The 21,524-nt window shown below is 40.4% G+C and overlaps 1 protein-coding gene across 3 annotated transcripts in view; it reads left to right on the plus strand.

The window, feature by feature from the left end:
* LOC126473628 (zinc finger protein OZF-like) overlaps positions 1 to 21,524 on the plus strand; it is a 58,560-nt gene that overhangs the window by 23,937 nt on the left and 13,099 nt on the right. For 2 of the 3 annotated variants that reach the window (XM_050100803.1, XM_050100804.1), the window contains exon 2: positions 3,177 to 4,755. In XM_050100803.1, the coding sequence (XP_049956760.1) occupies positions 4,057 to 4,755 (699 nt within the window). In that variant the 5' untranslated portion in view covers positions 3,177 to 4,056. Of the gene's footprint in view, positions 1 to 3,176; positions 4,756 to 21,524 lie in introns of those variants that run through there. The other variant, XM_050100805.1, reaches the window with a different exon arrangement.

Below are 21,524 nucleotides of genomic sequence, written 5' to 3' on the forward strand. Positions count from 1 at the left end.
TTCTGATGTAACTAAAAACTTGAGAGAAAACCTCAGTTCACTTGTACATAAGTTCTCCAGTCATAATGTAATCATTGGTGGAGACTTTACTCATCCAACAGTTGATTGGAAACATTACAGTTTTGTTAGTGGTATCCGTGATAAGACATCTTGTGAAAATTTGTAAAATGCCTTCTTAAAAACTGTGTTGAACTAATAGTTAGGAACCCCACTCATGAAGGACATATATTGAATTTAATGGCAACAAATGGACCTAATGTCTTTGAGGATGTCCATATCGACATTGGTATCAGTGACCATGATGAGGTTGTGGCAACAATAATTACTAAACTTCCTGGCAGATTAAAACTGTGTGCCGGACCGAGACTCGAACTAGGGACCTTTGCCTTTCGCGGGCAAGTGCTCTACCATCTGACCTACCCAAGCACGACTCACGACCTGTCCTCACAGCTTCAATTCTGCCAATATCTCGTATCCTACCTTCCAAACTTCACAGAAGCTCTCCTGCAAACCTTGCAGAACTAGCACTCCTGGAAGAAAGGATATAGCGGAGACATGGCTTAGCCACAGCCTGGGGGATGTTTCCAGAATGAGATTTTCACTCTGCAGCGGAGTGTGCGCTGATATGAAACTTCCTGGCAGATTAAAACTGTGTGCCGGACCGAGACTCAAACTCGGGACCTTTGCCTTTCACGGGCAAGTGCTCTACCATCTGAGTTACCCAAGCACGACTCACTCCCTATCCTCACATCTTCAGTTCTGCCAGTATCTCGTCTCCTATCTTCCAAACTTCACAGAAGCTCTCCTGTGAACCTTGCAGAACTAGCACTCCTGGAAGAAAGAATCCCCCAGGCTGTGGCTAAGCCATGTCTCCACTATATCCTTTCTTCCAGGAGTGCTAGTTCTGCAAGGTTCGCAGGAGAGCTTCTGTGAAGTTTGGAAGATAGGAGACGAGATACTGGCAGAACTGAAGCTGTGAGGACGGGAGTGAGTCGTGCTTGGGTAGCTCAGATGGTAGAACAACTAAAACAAGCAGAAAGATATATGTGATCAGTAAACTTGATAAGACATCAGTAGTATCATATCTCAGTGAGAAACTCGAAACTTTCAGCACAGGTCAGGAGCATGGAGAGGAACTCTTGACTCAAGTTTAAAAGAATAGTTGACCCCACACTGAATAGGTATGTACCTAGTAGAACAGTTCATATATGGGAGGGAACCTCTATTGTATATGAAGCTGGTGTCTGTACAGATACCATTGGTGATCTTGCAGCTCCTGAAGAATGAAATTACAATGAAATCAGACCTTTAGCTGTTTACAGGCATTGATAAATATCAACGGGACTCAAACCCAGGACCTCCTGCTTAAATGGCAAACGCTCTACCCGACTGAGCCACCGAGGACACAGAGGACAGTGTGGCTGCAGGGACTTATCTCTGGCATGCTCCCCATGAGACCCACACTTTCCAACTTTCTGTCCACTCGCTACATTTCTAGTGCCCCTGTCCACCATACTCATTACTCGCGGCAGTCAATCTACTGATTCCCGTAAGAGTTCGGGCAATCTGAGTGCATCCACACTGAAGAAGATCATTGGCCAGTAAGCCTTATCTCTATAAGATTATATCTGTTTTTTCAGATATGTCCGAAAAAACAGATACCATCTTCATATAGACAAGGCTTACCACCAATGATCTTCTGCAGTGGGGCTGCACATAAGTAAGAAATGTCTAGGAAACATGGGACCTTAACTGCATACCTTAAGGGCTATGAGCACTTGATCGCCTTTACTAGTGTAAAGTACATCTCTTATACCGACAAAGTGCTCATAGCTTGTAAGGTATGCATTTTAAAGATCATGTGTACTATTTTTTTTAAATCTATACTACCTTCACCCAAAATATGAAAAGCAAAGAGCTTCCAGTAAACGAGATTTGTTTCATAGTATTGAAGATAAAGAAGTGCCCATGTCTCTTAAGGTACGTGCTTTAGAGCCATTGTTTACTAGATGCTTTCTTCTTATTTTGTTGTAAGGAACTTGTTCCTAAAGTTGGAGTTTTTTGGGACACAGTGTATATATACTAAGGGAGGTATGGGATTTAACCCAAGTATTTGGAGGATCCTAGTCTAGTGGTGAGGTACTTTGTGCTACATATGCTCCTCTCTTTCCCACTCTTATATTGGTGGTAAGCTAGGACCACCAACCTCGAATCAAACACCACTGCACTAACATAGTTACCTCAGCTACATAAGCTGGTCATCAGTTTCAAATGCTTTCTATTTTCCTCCTTTTGCTTCATTCACTACATTACTACACTTTTGTTTGTATCTCTTTAATGGAATATTGTAACAAATAGAATAATATTTTAGTTGTTCTGTTTTACAAGGCAGTTCTACTATCATTCAAGTTGTATTTCATATTTTTGTAGTATCAGTAGTCTTATAAGAAAGATGAAATGAAACTTCCTGGCAGATTAAAACTGTGTGCCAGACTGAGACTTGAACACAGGACCTTTGCCTTTTGTGGGCAAGTGCTCTACCATTTAAGCTACCCAATCACGTCTCATGACCTGTCCTCACAGCTTCAATTCTGCCAGTACCTTGTTTCCTACCTTCCAAGCCGCAAAAGGCAAAGGACCTGAGTTCGAGTCCAGGTCTGGCACACAGTTTTAATCCATCAAGAAGTTTCATATCAGTGCACACTCTGCTGCAGAGTGAAAATTTCATCCTGGAAACATCCTCCCAGATGTGGCTAGGCCATGTTTCTGCAGTATCCTTTCTTTCAGGAGGGCTAGTTCTGCTAGGTTTGCAGAAGAGCCTCTGTGAATTCAGAAGGTAGGAGCCGAGGTACTGGAAGAACTGAAACTGTGAGGACAGATTGCGAGTCGTGCTTGGGTAGCTCAGTTGGTAGAGCGCTTGCCTGTGAAAGGCAAAGGTCTAAAGTTCAAGTCTCGGTCCAGCACACAGTTTTAATGCTTCAGGAAATTTCATATCGGTGCACACTCTGCTGCAGAGTGAAAATTTCATTGTGGAAAGATGAAATGAGTTAAGCAAAAATTGATCATTGTGCAGTAGTGTTTATGTCTAATAACAGACTGATTTATAGTTCATCTGTTAATATGCAACACATTATATACATTCTTATTTTCTTCTGATGCTTGGTGGTTTGTTACAGGTGCTGTTTATAGATTGTTTCTGCATAAAACACCTGAGGTGTGAAGAATGAGCCAAAAATGTTACTTAAGAAAGAGAAGGTGCCAAGGCAGAACTACTTATAGTTATGGGGCAACTGGTTTAATTTAATAATGTAGAAATGAAGTTTACTGATACCATTATCTTGCCAAATGTAGCATAGCTCACATTTTAGAAAGATTTATCTAGTGCCTTATTTTGTATCATACTTTAAGAAACTAGTCATGTTGAATGTATCAGATTAACTATGTTGTAATTTACTTGTTTGTAATTTACAATTTTGAAGAACAGATGCTTGTCATATTAGCCAAAGAACACAGTTTATTTTAATTCTGTACTGAATTTTTACTTTTAAATGTTATTTATACAAAGCTTTTGCTATTTTTATGCCATATCATCTCCTCCTTAGAGGTGTAAAGCTAAACCAAATGTGCCAGTACCAAACACCAATGAGTTTAGAAATTAAGAATTTCAGTGATATCAGACAAGTGCTTTAAATGTGTCAGTTATATCTACAGGTACAAAACTGCACGCATAGCGTACTATTCTTGTACTTCCTGCTTGGCAGTCGATGTGTGTGTTGTAAAAGTTACAATTGTATATTCAATACCCACCAGAGCAATAAAATGTGACAAGCTGCACAGGCACAAGTAGCCATATTGTTCCTAAAAATAATCTGAGAGGAAAATTTTTATTCTATTGCCACACTGAAAAACTGAGAATAGCATTAAACTGGCAATCTGCATTCTTTTTGTGACATTTTGCTTGATTACTGCATAATCTTCTCTGTAAGCCATAATACAAGACACTCTGCCAGCAGTTGCTTGTTATAATTTTTATGCAGTTTAAGATTTTGAATTGTCATGGGTAAATTGATTAAGATGAACATGAAGAAAGAAAAAGGCAAGAAACGTAACAAGAATCACAAATGCCAGTATTGCAGAAAGAACTTCGCAGCAGCAGGTGATTTAACAAAGCATTTGAGAACTCACACAGGAGAGAGACCTTATGAGTGTGCAGACTGTGGTGCACGGTTTGCACAGGGTGGTGGTTTGAAGAACCATATTGTGGCCAAACATACATATCCTGAACCATTTACTTGCCACCACTGTGGACGGACATTTCCCATCAAGGAACGCTTAAGGCTGCATCTGCGTACACACACTGGTGAGCGACCATATGCCTGTCCACAGTGTCCACGCCGCTTTGCTCGTGGGGGCCAGCTGCTGCAACATACCATAACCCATACAGGTGATAAACCATACCATTGCACACGTTGCCCAAGGCAATTTGCCTCCCAAAAGAATCTCAGTATGCATCTGAAACGACACGATGGGACACGTGATCAGACATGTGAAATTTGTGGTAAATCATTTGTTCGGCGTGATAGTCTCATGAAACATGTTGCTTGTATCCACAGTGGAATCCGTGCTTTCCGTTGTGACATCTGTGGAAAAGAGTTGAAAGGTCATATTGTCCAGCATTTACGTATCCACATGAGTGAAAAGCCATTCAGCTGTAAGACATGTGGAATGGCATTCACACAAGCCTCTCATTTAAAGGTTAGTTTCTCTTCAATGAAATATATTTATGGCCAGTTTACAAATAGTAAGTTGTGAAAATAGTTACTTTTGTGGGAATTACTGTTCCCTCTCGTTTTATTTTAGTACTTTAGTGTTAAATTTGAAGCAATTTTAAAGAAAACAACAGCTCAAAGTAATGAAATTGAGTTAAAAAAGGCTGTTTACCAGTTGGAAGCAAATTAACAGATACATATCTGTGAAATTGTTGTCACTTTATTTTCTATTCTTTTGCTTTGGTTTCTGAAATGGTTAGAAATAATGCACATTTAAACATGGCAGCAAAAATTGTCACAATTATAAATGTGTTGTCATTGGCACATTTTCAAATACTGAGTGATAATTGTAGGGTTTCTAGTTGTGGAAGTAACAGTACACTGAAACTTATCTTGCCATATTTGCTCTTAAAGGAATTATCATTACAGAAATAACAAAAGATGTCCTGTTAATGAGTGATTAATGCTGTACAAATGTTGAATTAATGTTTTTTTTCTTTGAAAAATTGCTTCTGCAGTGAGGAAGAATGTCTTTCACCAGAAATTTCTAAAAGGTGTTATTTTGATGCTCTGTTCAAAGAAGAGGAACTTCAAGATATGAATATGAAATTTTTATAACGTCTTAAGTCTCATTTTTATGAAGTCTTTATACAGTCTGGTCAGCAGCCAAAGATAGTGGTCATGTATGTGTGAGGTGCGTTTGTGTCAGTGTGTGTGTGTGTGTGTGTGTGTGTGTGTGTGTGTGTGTGCACGTATGTTGTCTATTTCAGGAGAACTACTTCTGGCTGAAAGCTTACGTGTTTAGCAGTCTTTTTTGTTGTGCCTGACTACGACTCAACATCTCTGCTATATGGTGAGTAACAATCTATCCTTTTCATAATATTGTCATTATTCAATCCTGGATATTCCATTGTTAAATTTTTAAAATGTTTCAGTCAAAGGCCCCTTCCTCAACTATGGTATTAGAATGGTCAGTATAATGTGCAAAGTATTTATTTTGGAAGTAGTGGGTGATTTTAAACTAATAAATATTGAAATTTTAGTATTCTACTGTTTGTTAATGTTCAGTAAAAGTGTGGGTATTCACTCTGTATCAGGAGACCTTTGTTTCTACAGCAGTAGAAAACTTATGAGGTAAAATCAAACAATGGAAAATCCAGAATGGAATAAACACAATTTGAAAGCATTAAATTGCTATTCACCATAGAGAGGAGATGTTGAGTGCCAGACAAGCAAATTGAAAAAAGACTGCTAGATATTATGAAGGAGATCTCCTGTTCCTTGCCTTCCCTGTCAACTATCATCCCCCACATAGCTTTCTGTGCCAATAAAGGAGCTTTCCTCTTTCGATTCTATACCACCCAGGACTGAGCAACTGAATCATGTTCTCTGCCAGGGATCTGGCTACCTCTTGTTGTGTTCTGAAATTAGAAGTATCCTCCCTACTATACTCCTCACTCCTCCCATAGTGCTGTTGTGCCTCCCACCCAACCTAAACAATAATATTGTCTGTCCCTATTCACCCCTGCTCCCAACCCTGTGCCGCATGGCTCTCACCTTTCAATAGGCTTAGATACAAGATCAGCCCCATCCTCCCACTGCCAACTACTACAGTCCTGTCACAGATATCTCCCACCCCACATGAGGCAGGACAACATATGAAAGTAGTCTTGTGATCTATCAACTTAGCTGCAACCACTGTGCTCCATTTTATGTTGGCTTGACCACTAACAAGCTGTCTATTCATGATGATGGCCACTGCAAATCTGTGGCCAAGAGAGAAGAGCTGGACAACCTAGTTGTGAGCATGCTGTCCAACATGATGTGCTCGACTTCAGTGACTGCTTCACAGTCTGTGGCATCTTGATTCTTCCCACCATCATCATCTTTTCTTAATTGCACAGGAGGGAGCTCTCCCTACAACATACCCTTCATTCCCATAATCTCCCTGGCCTTGCCCTTCACTAGTCCCTATCCTTCGCCTCCCTATCCCCTTCCCTGCTCTCACTCCAGCCTTACACATGCGTTTTATCCTGCCAATGCACCTGCATAGTCCTTTCCACTTCTCTCCTCTCCCTTTTGCATCCCCCTCCCCCATTTTCCTCAGCACAGCCTTCTGATTCAGCACCTATCATTGTCTGTCCCCACCAAAACCCTGCATGCTCCAAAAGGCAGCACTAACATCTTACTCTGTTCCAACCCTGCTATGGTAGTGTAAGAATGAAATTTTAAATTTTCCGTTACACTGTTTAGATGTAATACTTTAGCCTGAAACTAACAAATTATTTAAGAATAAAGAGACAACTCACCAAAAGGTAGAAATGCAGCACTGTTGACAGATTCATGAACAAAAGGTAAAGAGCTTTGCTTTGCTAGCTTTCAGAATGAAATTCCTTTTTCAAGGTGTAGGAGAAACAAGCAAAACACACACACACACACACACACACACACACACACACACACACACACACACACACACACGCGCACTTGTCTCCCTACATCGTATCCAACTGCCAGCTCTTTTTTGGCCCACAGTGAGTGTAATAGGGTGTGATGGGGTGCAGGGTGGGGTGGGGTGGGGTGAGGTGAGGGATAGAGAGAGGCGGGAGGCAGCGAGGGGGTTGGGGGAGAAGCATCTAGTGGCTCAAGGGAGAGTGGGGAGCTGTCTGTGGATTCGCTAGGGGTGCACATAGAGGGGGCAGGTGGCAGTCAGCTGCGCATGCGATTTCACAGATTAGGTCGTGAGACTGCAACACACAACTAGCTGACACATATTGGGTGGCATTTCAGGGCATGATGATAGATAATCAAAACCCTGATGAACGACGTGGTTCAGTCGTTCCAGTCCTGGGTGGTGTTGGGTGAAAGTGGGATACTTCTTTCTCATTTGTTCTTGGGATGGATGTGAGGATCAGATGCGTGTGAGTATATGGCACGGGAGATCTGTTTTTGTGCCAGATATGGTGGTTATTGCCTGTCTCCGAAGACCTTTGTGAGGCCTTCAGCATACTGGGTGAAGGAGTTCATATCACTGCAGATGAGTCTGCCACAGTTGGCCAGGCTGTATGGGAGGGATTTTTAGGTGTGGAATTGGTGGCAGCTGTCAAAGTGCAGATACTTTCCATGATTGGTGGGTTTGATGTGGACTGAGCTGTGGATGGAGCCATCTGAGAGGAGGAGATCAACATCTAGGAAGGTGGCATGATGGTTGGAGGAGGACCAAGTGAAGTGGATGGAGGAGATGGTGTTAGAGATTGTGGAGGAATTAGGATAAGGTGGCCCTGTCTTGGGTCCCCATTAAAAATATGTCATCAATAAACCTGAACCAGACCAGGAGTCTGGTTTTTTGGGAGGCTAGGAATGTTTTCTCTAGGTAGCCCATGAAGAGATTGGCATAGGAGTGTCCCATGCAGGTGCCCATGGCTATGCCATGAATTTGTTTGCATACATTTCCTTCAAAGTAGTTATGGGTTAGGATGTAGTTGGTTAGTTGTATGGGGAATGAAGGGGGATTTTGAGTCTGCATGGTGTTGGGCATGGTGTTTGGAGAGGTAATGTTCAGTTGCGGCAAGGCCATGGCCATGAGCAATGTTGGTGTATGTGTAGCTTTCATCTAAACTGACAAGTAGAGACCTGGAAGGTAAGGGTGTGGAGATGGTGGAGAGCTAGTGCAGGAAGTGGTTGGTATCTTTAATAGGCTAGGTTTTGGACCATTGGTTGCAGATGTTGATCAACAAGGGCTGAGATTCTTTTGGTGGGGACACTGTAACCAGCCCTAATGGGGTGCCAAGGATTTTTAGGTTGTTGGACTTTGGGGAGGGTGTAGAAAGTGATTGTGTGGGCTGTTCTAGTGGTGAGCAGGGAAATGGATTCAGGGGAGAGGTTCTGGGAAAGCCTAAGGATTTTAGCAGGGTTGGAGATTATGTTGGACGTCTGGGATGGGGTCACTTTATCAGAGCTTGTAGGTAGAGGTGTTGGACAGCTGGGGGAGGCCCTCCCCCCCTACTCACTCTGGTTCATCACAACAGTTGTAGAAACCTTTGTCTGCCGGGAGAATGATCAGATGAGGATCCGTTTTTAGGTTGTGTAGGGCAGTCCTTTCTTCTGCTGAAAGACTGATGTTCTTAGGGAGGGACCTGAGGGAGGATGGTGTGGCCAGGTTGGAAGTTAGGAAATCCTAGAAGGTGACCGGGGGATAGTTAGGTGAAGTGTGGGAGGGTCACGGCTGGATGGTGGTACGAATTGGGACAGGCAGGGTCCAGTATTAGGATTGGACAGGAGGACCTCTGCCAGCTGTCCGACACCTCCACCTACAAGCTCTGCCAAAGCGACTCCATCCCAGAAGTCCAACATAGCCTTCAATCTCTGCTGAAATCTGTAGGACCTTCCCAGAACCTCTCCTCAGAATCCATTTACCTGCTCACCCCAACAACAGCCTGCACACCCACCTTCTACATGTTCCCCAAAATCCACAAAACTAACAATCCTGGGTGCCTCATTGTGGCTGGTTATAGTGCCCCACTGAAAGAATCTCGGCCCTTGTTGACGAACATCTGCATCCAATTGTCCAAAACCTAGCCTACCACATTAAAAATACCAACCACTTCCTGCACCAGCTTTCCACTATCCCCACATCCTTACCTCCTGGGTCCCTACTCATCACTGTAGATGCAACCTCCTTATGCACTAACATCCCTGAGGCTCATGGCCTTGCCGCAATTGAATACTACCCCTCCCAAGCAGACTCCAAACCCATGACTTCATTCCTCGTACACCTAACGAACTACACCCTAACCCATACGTACTTCACCTTTGAAGGGAAGGTATACAAACAAATTCGTGGCACAGCCATGGGCACCTGCATGGGACACTCCTATGCCAATCTCTTCACGGCCCACCTAGAAGGAACATACCTAGCCTCCCAAAACCCCAAACCCCTGGTCTGGTTCAGGTTTATTGATGACATCTTTATAATGTGGAACCAAGGCCAGGAAACCTTACTCTCATTCCTCATCATGCTAGATTTCAGTGGCTGCTTCACAACCCATGCCATCTGGATCCTCCCAACCACCACCAGCATTCTGAGCTGCACAGATGGGAGCTATCCTCACAGCATATCCTTCACTCCTATAACCTCCCTGGCCTCTCAGTCTACACAAAACCCACCAGTCATCAAAAGTATCTGCACTTTGACAGCTGCCACTTCTTCCACACCAAAAAAATCCCTCCTATGCAGCCTGGTCACCCGTGGCAGACCCATCTGCAGTGATGAAAACTCCCTAGTCTAGTAAGCTGAATACCTCACAAAAGACAAAAGCCTACGCAGACAGGCAATACCACCCCCCGCCCCCAACCTAATACAAAAACAGATCTATACCATATCCCCACACACACCTGATCCTCAAATCCATCCCCAGAACCAACCACAAAGAACTGCCACCTTGTCACCCAATACCACTTGAGACTGGAACAACTGAACCGTGTCCTTTATCAGGACTTTGATTATCTATCGTCATGCCCTGAAATGAGGGACATCCTACACAAGACACTTCCATGCCCTCCGAAAGTGGTGTTCCACCGCAAACCCAACATCCACAACATCCTAGTCCACCCATATGCCACTCTCATCCCAATGCCCTGCCACAGGGGTTATACCATTGTGGAAGACCCAGATCTGCCCTATCCACCGACCCAGCATCTCCTACTCCCATCCCATCACAGGCTTATCCTACCCCATCAGAGGCCGGGCCACCTGTGAAAGGAGCCATGTTATATACCAGCTCTGCTGCAACCACTGCACAGTGTTTACATTGGTATGACAACCAGCCAGCTGTCAACCAGAATGAATGGCCACCATCAAACTGTTCCCAAAACAACATGGACCACCCAGTGGCACAACATGCAGCAGAACACAACGTTTAAGATTTCAGTGGCTGCTGCCCCCAACTGTGTCATCTGGATCTTCCCAACCACCACCAATTTTTCTGAACTGCGCAGATGGGAGCTGTTCTTACGGCACATACTTCGCTCCTGTAAACTCCCTGGCCTAAAGCTGAGGTAACTCACTGTTTCCCCAGCACCCACCCCAGAGAGAGAGAGAGAGAGAGAGAGAGAGAGGGGGGGGGGGGGGGGAGGGAGTGGGTGTGGGGGTGGGAGTGTTTGTGGGGGTGGGAGTGTTTGTACGCACCATCCCTTTCGAATTACACCCACCCAATACATGTCAGCTAGTTGTGCAGTGCAATCTCATGCCCTAATCTGTGAATCGTGCGTTCAGCCGTCTACCACCTGTTCCCTTCTACATACACCCCTAGCTAGCCCATGGACGGCTCCCTATTCTCCCATAAGCCGCTAGACGCTACCTCCCCCCCCCCCCCCCCAATCCCCCGTACACACACACCAATCCCCACCCTGCCTCCCACCTCTCTTCATCCCTCACCCCACCATACTCTGCACACCCACCTCACCCCAGTACACTCAACGAGGACTAGGAAAGAGCTGGCAGTTGAATTAGCACAATTTAGTGAGATAAGCGCGTGTGTGTGTGTGTGTGTGTGTGTGTGTGTGTGTGTGTGTGTGTGTGTCCTACAGCTTTAGAAAGGAATTTCATTGTGAAAGCTAGCAAAGCAAAGCTCTGTACCTTTTGTTCGTGTATCTGTAAACGCCGCAGCAATTCTGCCTTTCGATGAATCATCTCTTTATTCCTTAATAATTCATTATTCTCAGTCAGAACCTCTAGCCAGAAACTAGGTAGTACATCCTATTTGTAGCTATTGCTACCGCACCATTCTGTTTTAACTGTTGGTTTGATACTTTGAGCCATTGGTGCTTTGTCATCAGCGTCTAGTACTCTATTACTAGGCAATGTGTAGGACAGATTGTTCACATTTACTGTACCGTAGGCAGAGAGAGTTGTAGAACAAAGCCTTCTGGGACACCTTCTGTAACAAATAAGGTATATGGTTTTTGAACATGTCAGCCTGGAGTTTCCATTGTTAGAATATAGCTTTAGGTTATTTACACATACTAAATGTTCACTGTTGCTCAGGAATGACTGCAGCAGGAGGAAAGCATTCTCTTCTATTCCATAGTACCGTACTTTTCTGATTAGGACACTGGGAGAGCCTGTATCAAAGAATTTCCATAGGTCTAGTAAAGTCACTTTTAATCTTATACTTTTGCTATAAGGCTCTCTACTTTCCTCATGTTAGAGACATTAGATCTGAAGACATAGTATGCAGGACAAAGTAGGTTGTTGTGTCTTGAATATTGACTCATCTGTTGGTGCATACAGTATGCCATTAGAAGCTGTTTGGGGCTGGCAAAATGGCCTGGAATTTATCCAGTGATTCTATTTTACTGTCTTGATAAACATGTTTGAGTATTGATATTTTTTAGCATTCTAGGTAAACACCTCAGTTAATCTTTCATTGATTATTTTTGTTAAGTTTTTAGTGGCAACATTTGGAAGGTTATAGTGACCTTCAGTTTAGTAATTACTGCTGTTGTTTCACTTATTTGTCTATGAGTTATATAACTTGATCTAAAACTGTCAGTTATTTTGCTGTGTAGTCTCAATGTTAATGTTTCTGCTTTGCTTACATTATGTGCAATCTTGGTCTCTGAGACAGATCGGCAAAGTATGTATGACATGTGTCAGGAAAAACTGGAATGCTCTGATTTTTTTGATAATGTAACCTTTTTTATGGCTTTCCGCAGGGCTTTAGATTTATTTTCAGAGTTAAATATGTATCCATCATTAGCCTTACATTTTGTTGCATATTTGCAGTGCTTTTTCATGATTGTGTATTTGTCTTTATCTTCTTTCCTGTGATGTGATCTATCATAGTATAGGAGCATAACAATTCTCTGTTATTAAGTACTGGTTTGTACCAGTATTTTAGAATTTCTGGTTTGGAGTGGGTGTTTTGCTTACAATATTTTTTTAAATACCTATGCCATATTTCTTCAAAGATTTCAGTTAGCTCTTCTGAAATTTTGTTTTAGAGACCAGTCACTGAGTAGTGGAAGTGTTGAGCAGTTGACAGGTGCACAAAATGAATGAAAATTTACTAGCATTCACACAAGTCCTTTTATGAGTTAATATTGTGTTTGATTAGTTTGTTACAGTCTATTAAGTTTAACATAGATGTTAGTTGGTTTTGCTTCTGTTCATTGGTGGTAGAGGGTGACAATTTTCAGTATTCATTATATCTCTTGTCAGTTACAACACTTGTTTCAGTTTGAAAGGCTGTTTCCAAGTTTGTCAGAGGGATGTGTCTTACACAAGAAAATACAGAAAATTTACATGATGTGCTAACATTGTTTGTGCTACTGTTATTTTCATGTGTATGGCACCTTGCACTGGGTAAACACTAAAAATGGATTCTTAAACTGAAAGATAGAAGTTGTTAGATTCTTTGGGTGAGACTCAGTATCAAAGGTGGGCAAAAAATTATAATAGGATTGGGCAAAAAATTGTAATAGGATTGGGCAAAAAATTATAATAAGGTCCATCTATTGACCATCAGATTCTCCTCCTGATGTAATTGAAAACTTAAAAGACAACCCTAATTCATGTGTACATAAGTTCCCTAATGATACTGTAATCATTGGGGGAGACTTTAAACCTCCAACAATTGGTTTAGATAGTTTCATTGGTGGTGGGCGTGATGAGACATGCTGTGAAATGTTACTAAATGCCTTCTCAGAAAATTACCTGAAACACAGTTCAGAATTCCACTCATGATGGACATACATTAGATCTAATGAGAACAAACAGACTTGATCTCTTTGAGGAAGTCCACATTGAAAATGGTATCAGTGGCCAGAGGCAGTTATAGCTACAATGACTACCAAAATGCAAAGGACAACTAAAACAAGCAGAAAGATTTATATGTTCAGCAAACTAGACAGAGAAACAATAGTATCATACCTTAATGAGGAACTTGAAACTCTTAGCTCAGGACAGGAGCCTGTAGATGAACTATGGTTCAAGTTTAAAAGAATATTTGACCATGCACTGGATAGATATGTATGCATTAGAACAGTTCATAGAGGGAGGGACCATCCATGAGTGAAAGAGAGATTAGTGTTAGTTGTGTTAAGAAACAGCTGAGATTGTTAAAACTGAAAAGCCTCAGGGCCTGATGGAACTCCTATCAGGTTCTGTACCCAGTTTGTAACTGAGTTAACCCCCCTGTTAACAATAAGCAACAAAAACTGTGCCCAGTAGTTGGAAGAAAGCACAGATCACACCTGTGTACGAGAAAGGTAGCAGAAGTGATCCACGAAACTACCAATATCCTTGACATCTATTTGTTGTTGAATCTTAGAACATAGCCTGAACTGAATCGTATTGATGTATCTCAAACAGAATGACCTCCTTCATGCCAACCAGCTTTGATGTCAAAAACATACATCTTTCATCACATGACATCCTAAAAGCCATGAATCAAGGCAGTCAGATAGATGCAGTTTTCCTTGATTTCCAAAAAGCATTTGACTCGGTATCACACTGATGCTTATTATCAAATGTATGACCATGTGGTGTATCAGACAAAATATGTGACTGGATTGATGATTTCTTGACAGGGAGGACACAGCATTTTATCTTGGGTAGTGAGTGCTTGACAGATGTAGAAGTAACTACAGGTGTACCCCAAGGAAACATGTTGCATCCTTTCACATTATTCATTAACGATCTTGCAGACAACATTAATAGTAACCTCAGATTTTTTGCAAATGATATAGTTACCTACAACAAAATACAACCTGAACCTGAACGAAACTGTAGAAATATTCAGCCAGACTTTGATAAGATTTTAAAGTGATGCAGTGATTGGCAACTTGCTTTAAATGTTCAAAAATGTAAAACTGTGCACTTCACAAAACAAAACATAAATATAATATTAGTGAGTCACAGTTGGAATCTATGAACTAATATGAATATCTTGGTGTAACACCTTGTGGGGACACGAAATGGAATGATCACATGGGCTCAGTTGTTGGCCAAGCAGGTAGCAGACTCTCGTTTATTAGTAGAATACTAGGGAAATACAATCAGTATCAAAGGAGACAGCTTAAAAATCATTTGTGTGACTCATCCTAGAATACTGCTCAAGTGTGTGGGGCCCATACCAAATAGGACTGGCACAGGATATTTAACATTATACAGAGAAGGGCAGTATACAGAGAAGGGCAGCACAAATGGTCACAGGTTTGTTTAATCCATGGGAAACTGTCACAGAAATACTGAAGGAATTGAATTAGCAGACACTTGGAGACACACGTAAACTATCCCAAGAAAGTCTATTAGCAAAGTTTTAAGAACCGGCTTTAAATGATGACTGTAGAAAGATAGTACAACCCCCCAACATATCGCTCTCATAAGGATCATGAGGATAAGATTAGATTAACTACAGCATGCACAGAGGCATTTAAACATTTTTCCCATGCTCCGTATATGAATGAAACAAAAAAAAAGCCATAATAACTAGTACAGTGGGATGTACCCTGTGCCATGCACTTCATAGTTGTACACAGAGTATAGAATCAGATGTACAAAGTAATTCACTAAATGAGAAGAGGTGTAAGAAGTATTACAACCGAAGAGGGAAGATGCCTTCATTCAACAAACTTATGGCTGTGGTACCCATTATGAAGAAAATGTTCATTTATGGAGCTAATTACTACATTATTATTTAAGGCAGTTCAAAACCACAGCCCTCCTTGTTCAGTGGTTTAATTTTATTAAATTGCATTCTGTTAAATGAAAATTACAAATTATATTGACATGCAGTCTGCCTGATAGTTTTTCATTTGTACAACAAAACTGTAGAGATTTTAAGTAAATGTGTACAGTTCTGCTTTTGAACATATTGTCCCATATAGTAACACTCTGTAATGTTTAATCTTGAGGTGTAAGATAATCTGTTTTCCAAGACTTCCTGTGGACACATCTTCATCAAATACAAACACAACTATAATTTCTCAGCTTGAAAATGATGCAGCCGCAGCTTCAGCATTTGATTCTTTACTAAGCTCATTTACATCAATAATTTAATTTAATTATTTTGGTGTTGTAGATAATTTTCTAGTCACATCCATTGAGATATCCATTGTTCATTTACCAAAAATATTGTAGTTTTAACTTTTTTAGCCAATATTTGAGTTAAAAATTATTTTTTTGTTTTCTTTAATTTTCAGGAAAAGTATCCAAATCGTGATCACATACTGTAGTTGTCTGTTCTAGTGGATGTACACGATTTTCTTTGAGACAGTGTGTTAGTTCTGGACCAGTCATAAAATCATCAAATCCTTTCCTTGAGTTTCAGTTTTTGTGCTTTTCTTTTTGCTGTGTTATTTGCTGTGTTATTTTAATTATAAATATTAGGTTGGTGCTTAAGTTTATTGCGTTTTTGTTTTGCATGTTGGTATTCTGGTTGCTATGGGTTTACGTATCAATTGTCATTTTTTATTAATAATTCATTGTTGCTGTTTGAGTTAACATATTGTCTTTCTGTCATTTGGGACAGTGAGTGGAGCTTTGGATGCTAGAAAATGGAATGCCAAGTGAAGAAATCAGAATGTTTCTGACTCATTCTTCTCTCTGAGTTCAGTAGAGGGGTGACAGCAGTGGACATAGCCAGAAACATTTGTGCTGTGTATGGGGATAATGCCATAGAAAAGAACATGGCTAGAAAATAGTTTTCTTATTTTAAGGAGGATCCTTTTGACATCAGTGACTCTCCAATTTCGTAGGATTGATGAAGATCATTTAAACACATTAATACACAATGATCCTCAGCTGTGAACTTGAAAACTGGCAAATTTGATGAACTGTGATTATTCCACCTTTGTGCAACATTTGCGTGCAATGGGAAAGTTTAAAAAATTAAGTGTATGGTACTGCATGCTCAAAGTCAAAATTCCAAAAATCAGCAAATGGCCGTATGTGCATCTGTGCTTACTCATTATCAGTTGGCTGGTGAACAACCCTGAGCATTCCTATCCTGAACCAGTACTGGTGACAATAAATATAGTCTTAAGGAAAAGAAAGGAATAATTGAGCCCAAACAAAGCAGCACCTCCCTGTACCAAGACTTGCAAACATCCGCAAAAGACCATGTTATGCATGTGGTGGAACAGCAACGAGGTGGGGCATTACAAATTGCTTTCCCAAGATGTAACCATCGTTGCTGACATTTATTGTCAACAACTGAGACATCTTGCAGACACATTCCAATAAACACCAACCAGGAAGATTGCACGAAGTGATTTTACTCTACAATTACATCCACCTGCATTCTGCTAGACTCACAAAGAACTCCACACAGGAGTTGGGTTAGGAAGTCATTCCACACCCACTGTATTCATCTGTTCTTATGCCCTCCCATTTCCACCTTTTCTGCTCTCTATTGAATAACTTTCAAGGAAGTTCCTTTCTGGATGAAAATGTGCTCTGAACATGACTTGACGAGTTATTCGCCTCAGAACCACATGATTTCTACAGCTGCAGAATGGAAAAGTTATGTCAGTGTTGGCAAACTTGTAAATAGCGGAGGAGAATGTATTATTGATGACTTAGAGTCCCTGTTACACCTATCAGATGATTTTATTAAACTAATTGAAAAATGCTACAGATTTATGCACCAACTTGATGTTAAATGTTATTTGTTTCTTACCACTAATATTGACATGATTGTACAATCTCCTTTGTTCAGGTTACCTGTATTTGAAAACATCACTTTTTTTCGAGTAATTAGTCATCTGAATGGTTTGATAATGCATGCAACCATTTTAACTCCTGTGCCATTCTCTTCGTCTCAGTACTTAACCTCCCACATCCTTAATTATTTTTTTGGTAGATTTCCAACCTCTGTCTTCTACAACTTTTGCTCTCTACAGCTCCCTCCAGTACCGAGTAAGTTATCCTCTGATGTCTTAACACACACCATATCGTCCTATCTCTGCTTCTAGTCAGCGTTTCCCACATACTCCATTTCTCATTGATCTTGTGGGGAACCTCCTCAATTTTTATCTTGTCAGTCCACTTGTTTTTCAACATTCCAAATTCTTCAGTTCTCTTCTTTTCCATTTTTTCACAGTACAAGATTCATTGCCATGCAATGCTGTGCTCCAGACATTCTCAGAAATCCCTTTCTCAAATTAAGGCCTATGTTTGATACTTGTACGCTTATTTCGGCAAGAAACATTTGCTTAGACTGAGCTAGTCCACTTCTTAAGCGATCTTTGCTTTCTCTGTCATATGTTATTTCCTTCCAAGGTGACTGAAATCCTTCACTTTGCTTACTGTGCGGTCCCCAATTTTCCTACTATGTTTGTTGCAAATCTCATTTCTGTGATTCCTCAGTACTTTAGTCTTTCTTTCATACACACTCTATTATGTGGCATACCATTATTTTCCTGCAACAAACACAGGACACCTGAAAATTTTCAAATTTCGTCCGCAGATGCATCTACATGCTCATCCTCATTTGTAGATGTCTTCTTAGTTTTTATTGCTTTGTAGAATTTGTGATAAATGGGTGGTATCCAGGTCAGTGCACATATGAGGTCTTGTTTCTTCTTCGAGTCAATTGGAACTGACCCAGGATACTTCTTTTGAAGACTGGTTCCTTATAAGGTTATAGGGCGACCTTGTTTGTTTCCACCAGTCTTTCCAATGAAATGTATTTGATACAAACAAGATTCCTGGATCATTTGCATCGAAGAGGAGCCTTACAGCATCTCGCAATAACACCTTGTTGCCTTCTACTGCGATATTCTTTTGACTAAATGTAGAACTCATGTCACTGATGCATACAAAATCTTCTGATGACAGAACATGGACCCAAACTGGTCGCTTTTGGTCACACTTCTTCAGGATTTCCATCCATTCTTGACGGGCATATACAAACTGCACAAGCCTGCGAACATACTGCTCCACAACAGAAAAATCTCTTTCGCTTGGCAACATGGAATGTCCAGGAAGTGTGAAGTGGTGCTCAATGGTGGAAAATCTTCTTTTTGATACAAGCAGCATCTGAACAAACACAATTCCAGTTTTTGTTTTGCCCAATGCAGTTGCCTGAAATTGCAATCAACTTATTCCCTCGTATATTGTTATCTTCAGAATACTTCAGTAACCAGCTGCCTATTTCCTCCGAACCCCTTGATGCTACTGTTTCATCCCATACAAAGAAATGACCTGGTGACAAATTACAGAGATGAATGCTGAAGTTATATGTCCACACTTAACTCTTATAGAACATTGGACCTTAGAGAGTTTAGGAGTGGGCAATGCCTGTTGTAGATCAAAAGTTATTACATGAATGTCTTTATCTTGACGTGCCTGGACTTTTCTGAGATGTAACTTCTTCTGTATATTTATTTCTCTTAATTTTTCCAGGTCATTTTTTGCTTCTATCAGTTGAATTTCATTTGAATCGCACTTTGGGCAAGTATCTGATTTGCTGATTTTGGCAGTTTGAATTAAATATAGAAATCTTGAATCAAAATGTGATGATACTTAACCAAAAGATAGAGGCTTCACTTTGATATCGGGACAGTATTCATCTTTATAATGGTTGTAGCAACTTTGTATGGAAAATTCCATCGACACACAGGATTTTTCACCATTATCTTTCCTACTGTAGTGACTTTTGTATTTTGAAATACCTTCTATATGTTTTTTGACTAATTGCACATCTTCCTCTGAGTAGGCACGTCGTTTGTTTTTGTTTTTGCCTCTTCTATCTTCTGGTCGAGTAGTAGCCCCTGTTCGCATTTTGGATTGTATGTTTTCTACTCTACCTCTGTTGTGCTACAAATCATAGATGCTTAAAAATGCAACTTTACAGACATCAGTGCTTCAACCATCTTTTATAACACTGAATCGTACAGCGTTGTTACGCCTGCTAGTTTCATTGCCTCTGTATCTTCTTTTTATGGGTTCTAGCCGCATGGAACCAAACAAATAAGCATTTTGTTTATTGAAGACCCCAGTGTTCCAGAATGACTTGTTTATACTCTGTATAAGCTTCTCCCCAATCCCTTCAAAACATCTACAGGAAGTGCCAACTAAATTTCTCACCTGGATCACTGTACCTTCTTTTGTAGTATATTCAAGTCCACTATTCCTTGCAAGTTTCTTCTGTTGTTGTTTGTTCACTAGCTTTTTTTTTCTTTTTCTCAATGTTTTCATTATGATGTCTTTATTCCCAGTGTCAGTTTGGTTCGATCCTCTTCATTCTATGAAAAAAAAATTATATGGTTAGTGTAATATTAAAAAAGTGCTGTTAACCAATAAAATGGTAACCTCATTAATGATAAGATGAGTAAAATAGTAAGCTGCAAATACGAGAATATTTCTTTTTGTAAACATCGCATGATTTACAGAACACAATGTAGTTGCGTTAAAAGACATGTTGACTCTATCTTCATATCAAGATCTTGTAAAAAGGTTGAATATGGAAATAAAATACGTAGCCTAACTAGCTAGCACAAAGGTAATGGTAACCAGCAAATAACAACATGATGTGGAAAGCAAAACTTACTTGACTTGCAGTAGAATTAATATAAGTAGAATTTTCTATCTCCACATTTAAATTGAAATCTGGATCATTAATTTCATCATCAAAATAATCAGAATCAATGGAATCTCCACACAATTCCCTTAAAATTATAAAAAAATATAACTTCCCTCACTGCAATGTGCTGCTGCCTCCATTTTGAATTTGTGGGTTACCATTGTTTCTCACCAGCGTTTGTGGGCTCCCACAGAAAGAAATCAACATTGCGCTGCCATCTGTCATCAATAAGATGAACTCGTTACACCACCTAGCGTAGGTCATGGTTACCATTGCCTTACCATACTTGCTTTGAAAAATTCAAGTTTGAGGTTTACCATTGTCTTTCCCCATACCCTTCATTTGTCATCAGCAAATTTTGTCATTGGTATCCTGGCACCCTGTTTTAATCCCATTCTTGGACACTTCTTTTATTTCTGTTTTGCTGCTTTGGTTTACAGGTTGAACAGTAGGAGATAGAGAGAGACTGCATTACTGCCTTACACACTTTTTAATCCAAGAGCTTCTCTCTTAGTTTGGCATTCATGTTATTTCCTATTGGTTCTTGTACTTACTTTATATTACTCTTTTGTTCTTATAGTGTACACTCATTTTTTTCTGAGAATTATCAACATCTTACACCACATTATATCATCAAATGCTTTTTTTAGGGTGACAAATCCTACAAAACATTTTTGAGTTTTCAAGTGTAATGCCAGAACTACCTCTCTGGTGACTTTACCTTTCCTAAAGGCAAACTGATCATTGTGTTACAGGTTCCCAATTACTTTTTCCATTTTTTTGTATATTGATCTAGTCAGCAACTTGGATGCATGAGCTCTCAAACTTATTGTGCAATAATTCTCATGCTGATTGGGTGACAGTTTTCGGTTCTCTCTAAGTCATTATTAAATTTATGTACAGGACCTGGTGAGGAGGTCATTTCTTTTATTGGTGTTCTGAACAATTAGATTAGTGTGGTACAAATTGTCTTTTCAAAAATTTTTGCTGTCTCTTACCTATTGCTACAGTAAATGTTATTGAAACTCCCCAAGAGCATCACTTTGTCTTTAGAACTCACTACCATTGTTTTTTGGCCTGAACTACACCAAGTGCAAATCATACTTCCAACGGAAATGTGCACTTAATAATACTGGCTCTCATCTTCCATTGCACAATAGTATTT

Source organism: Schistocerca serialis, chromosome 4 (genome assembly GCF_023864345.2).
Source record: "Schistocerca serialis cubense isolate TAMUIC-IGC-003099 chromosome 4, iqSchSeri2.2, whole genome shotgun sequence".
NCBI lineage: Eukaryota > Metazoa > Arthropoda > Insecta > Orthoptera > Acrididae > Schistocerca > Schistocerca serialis.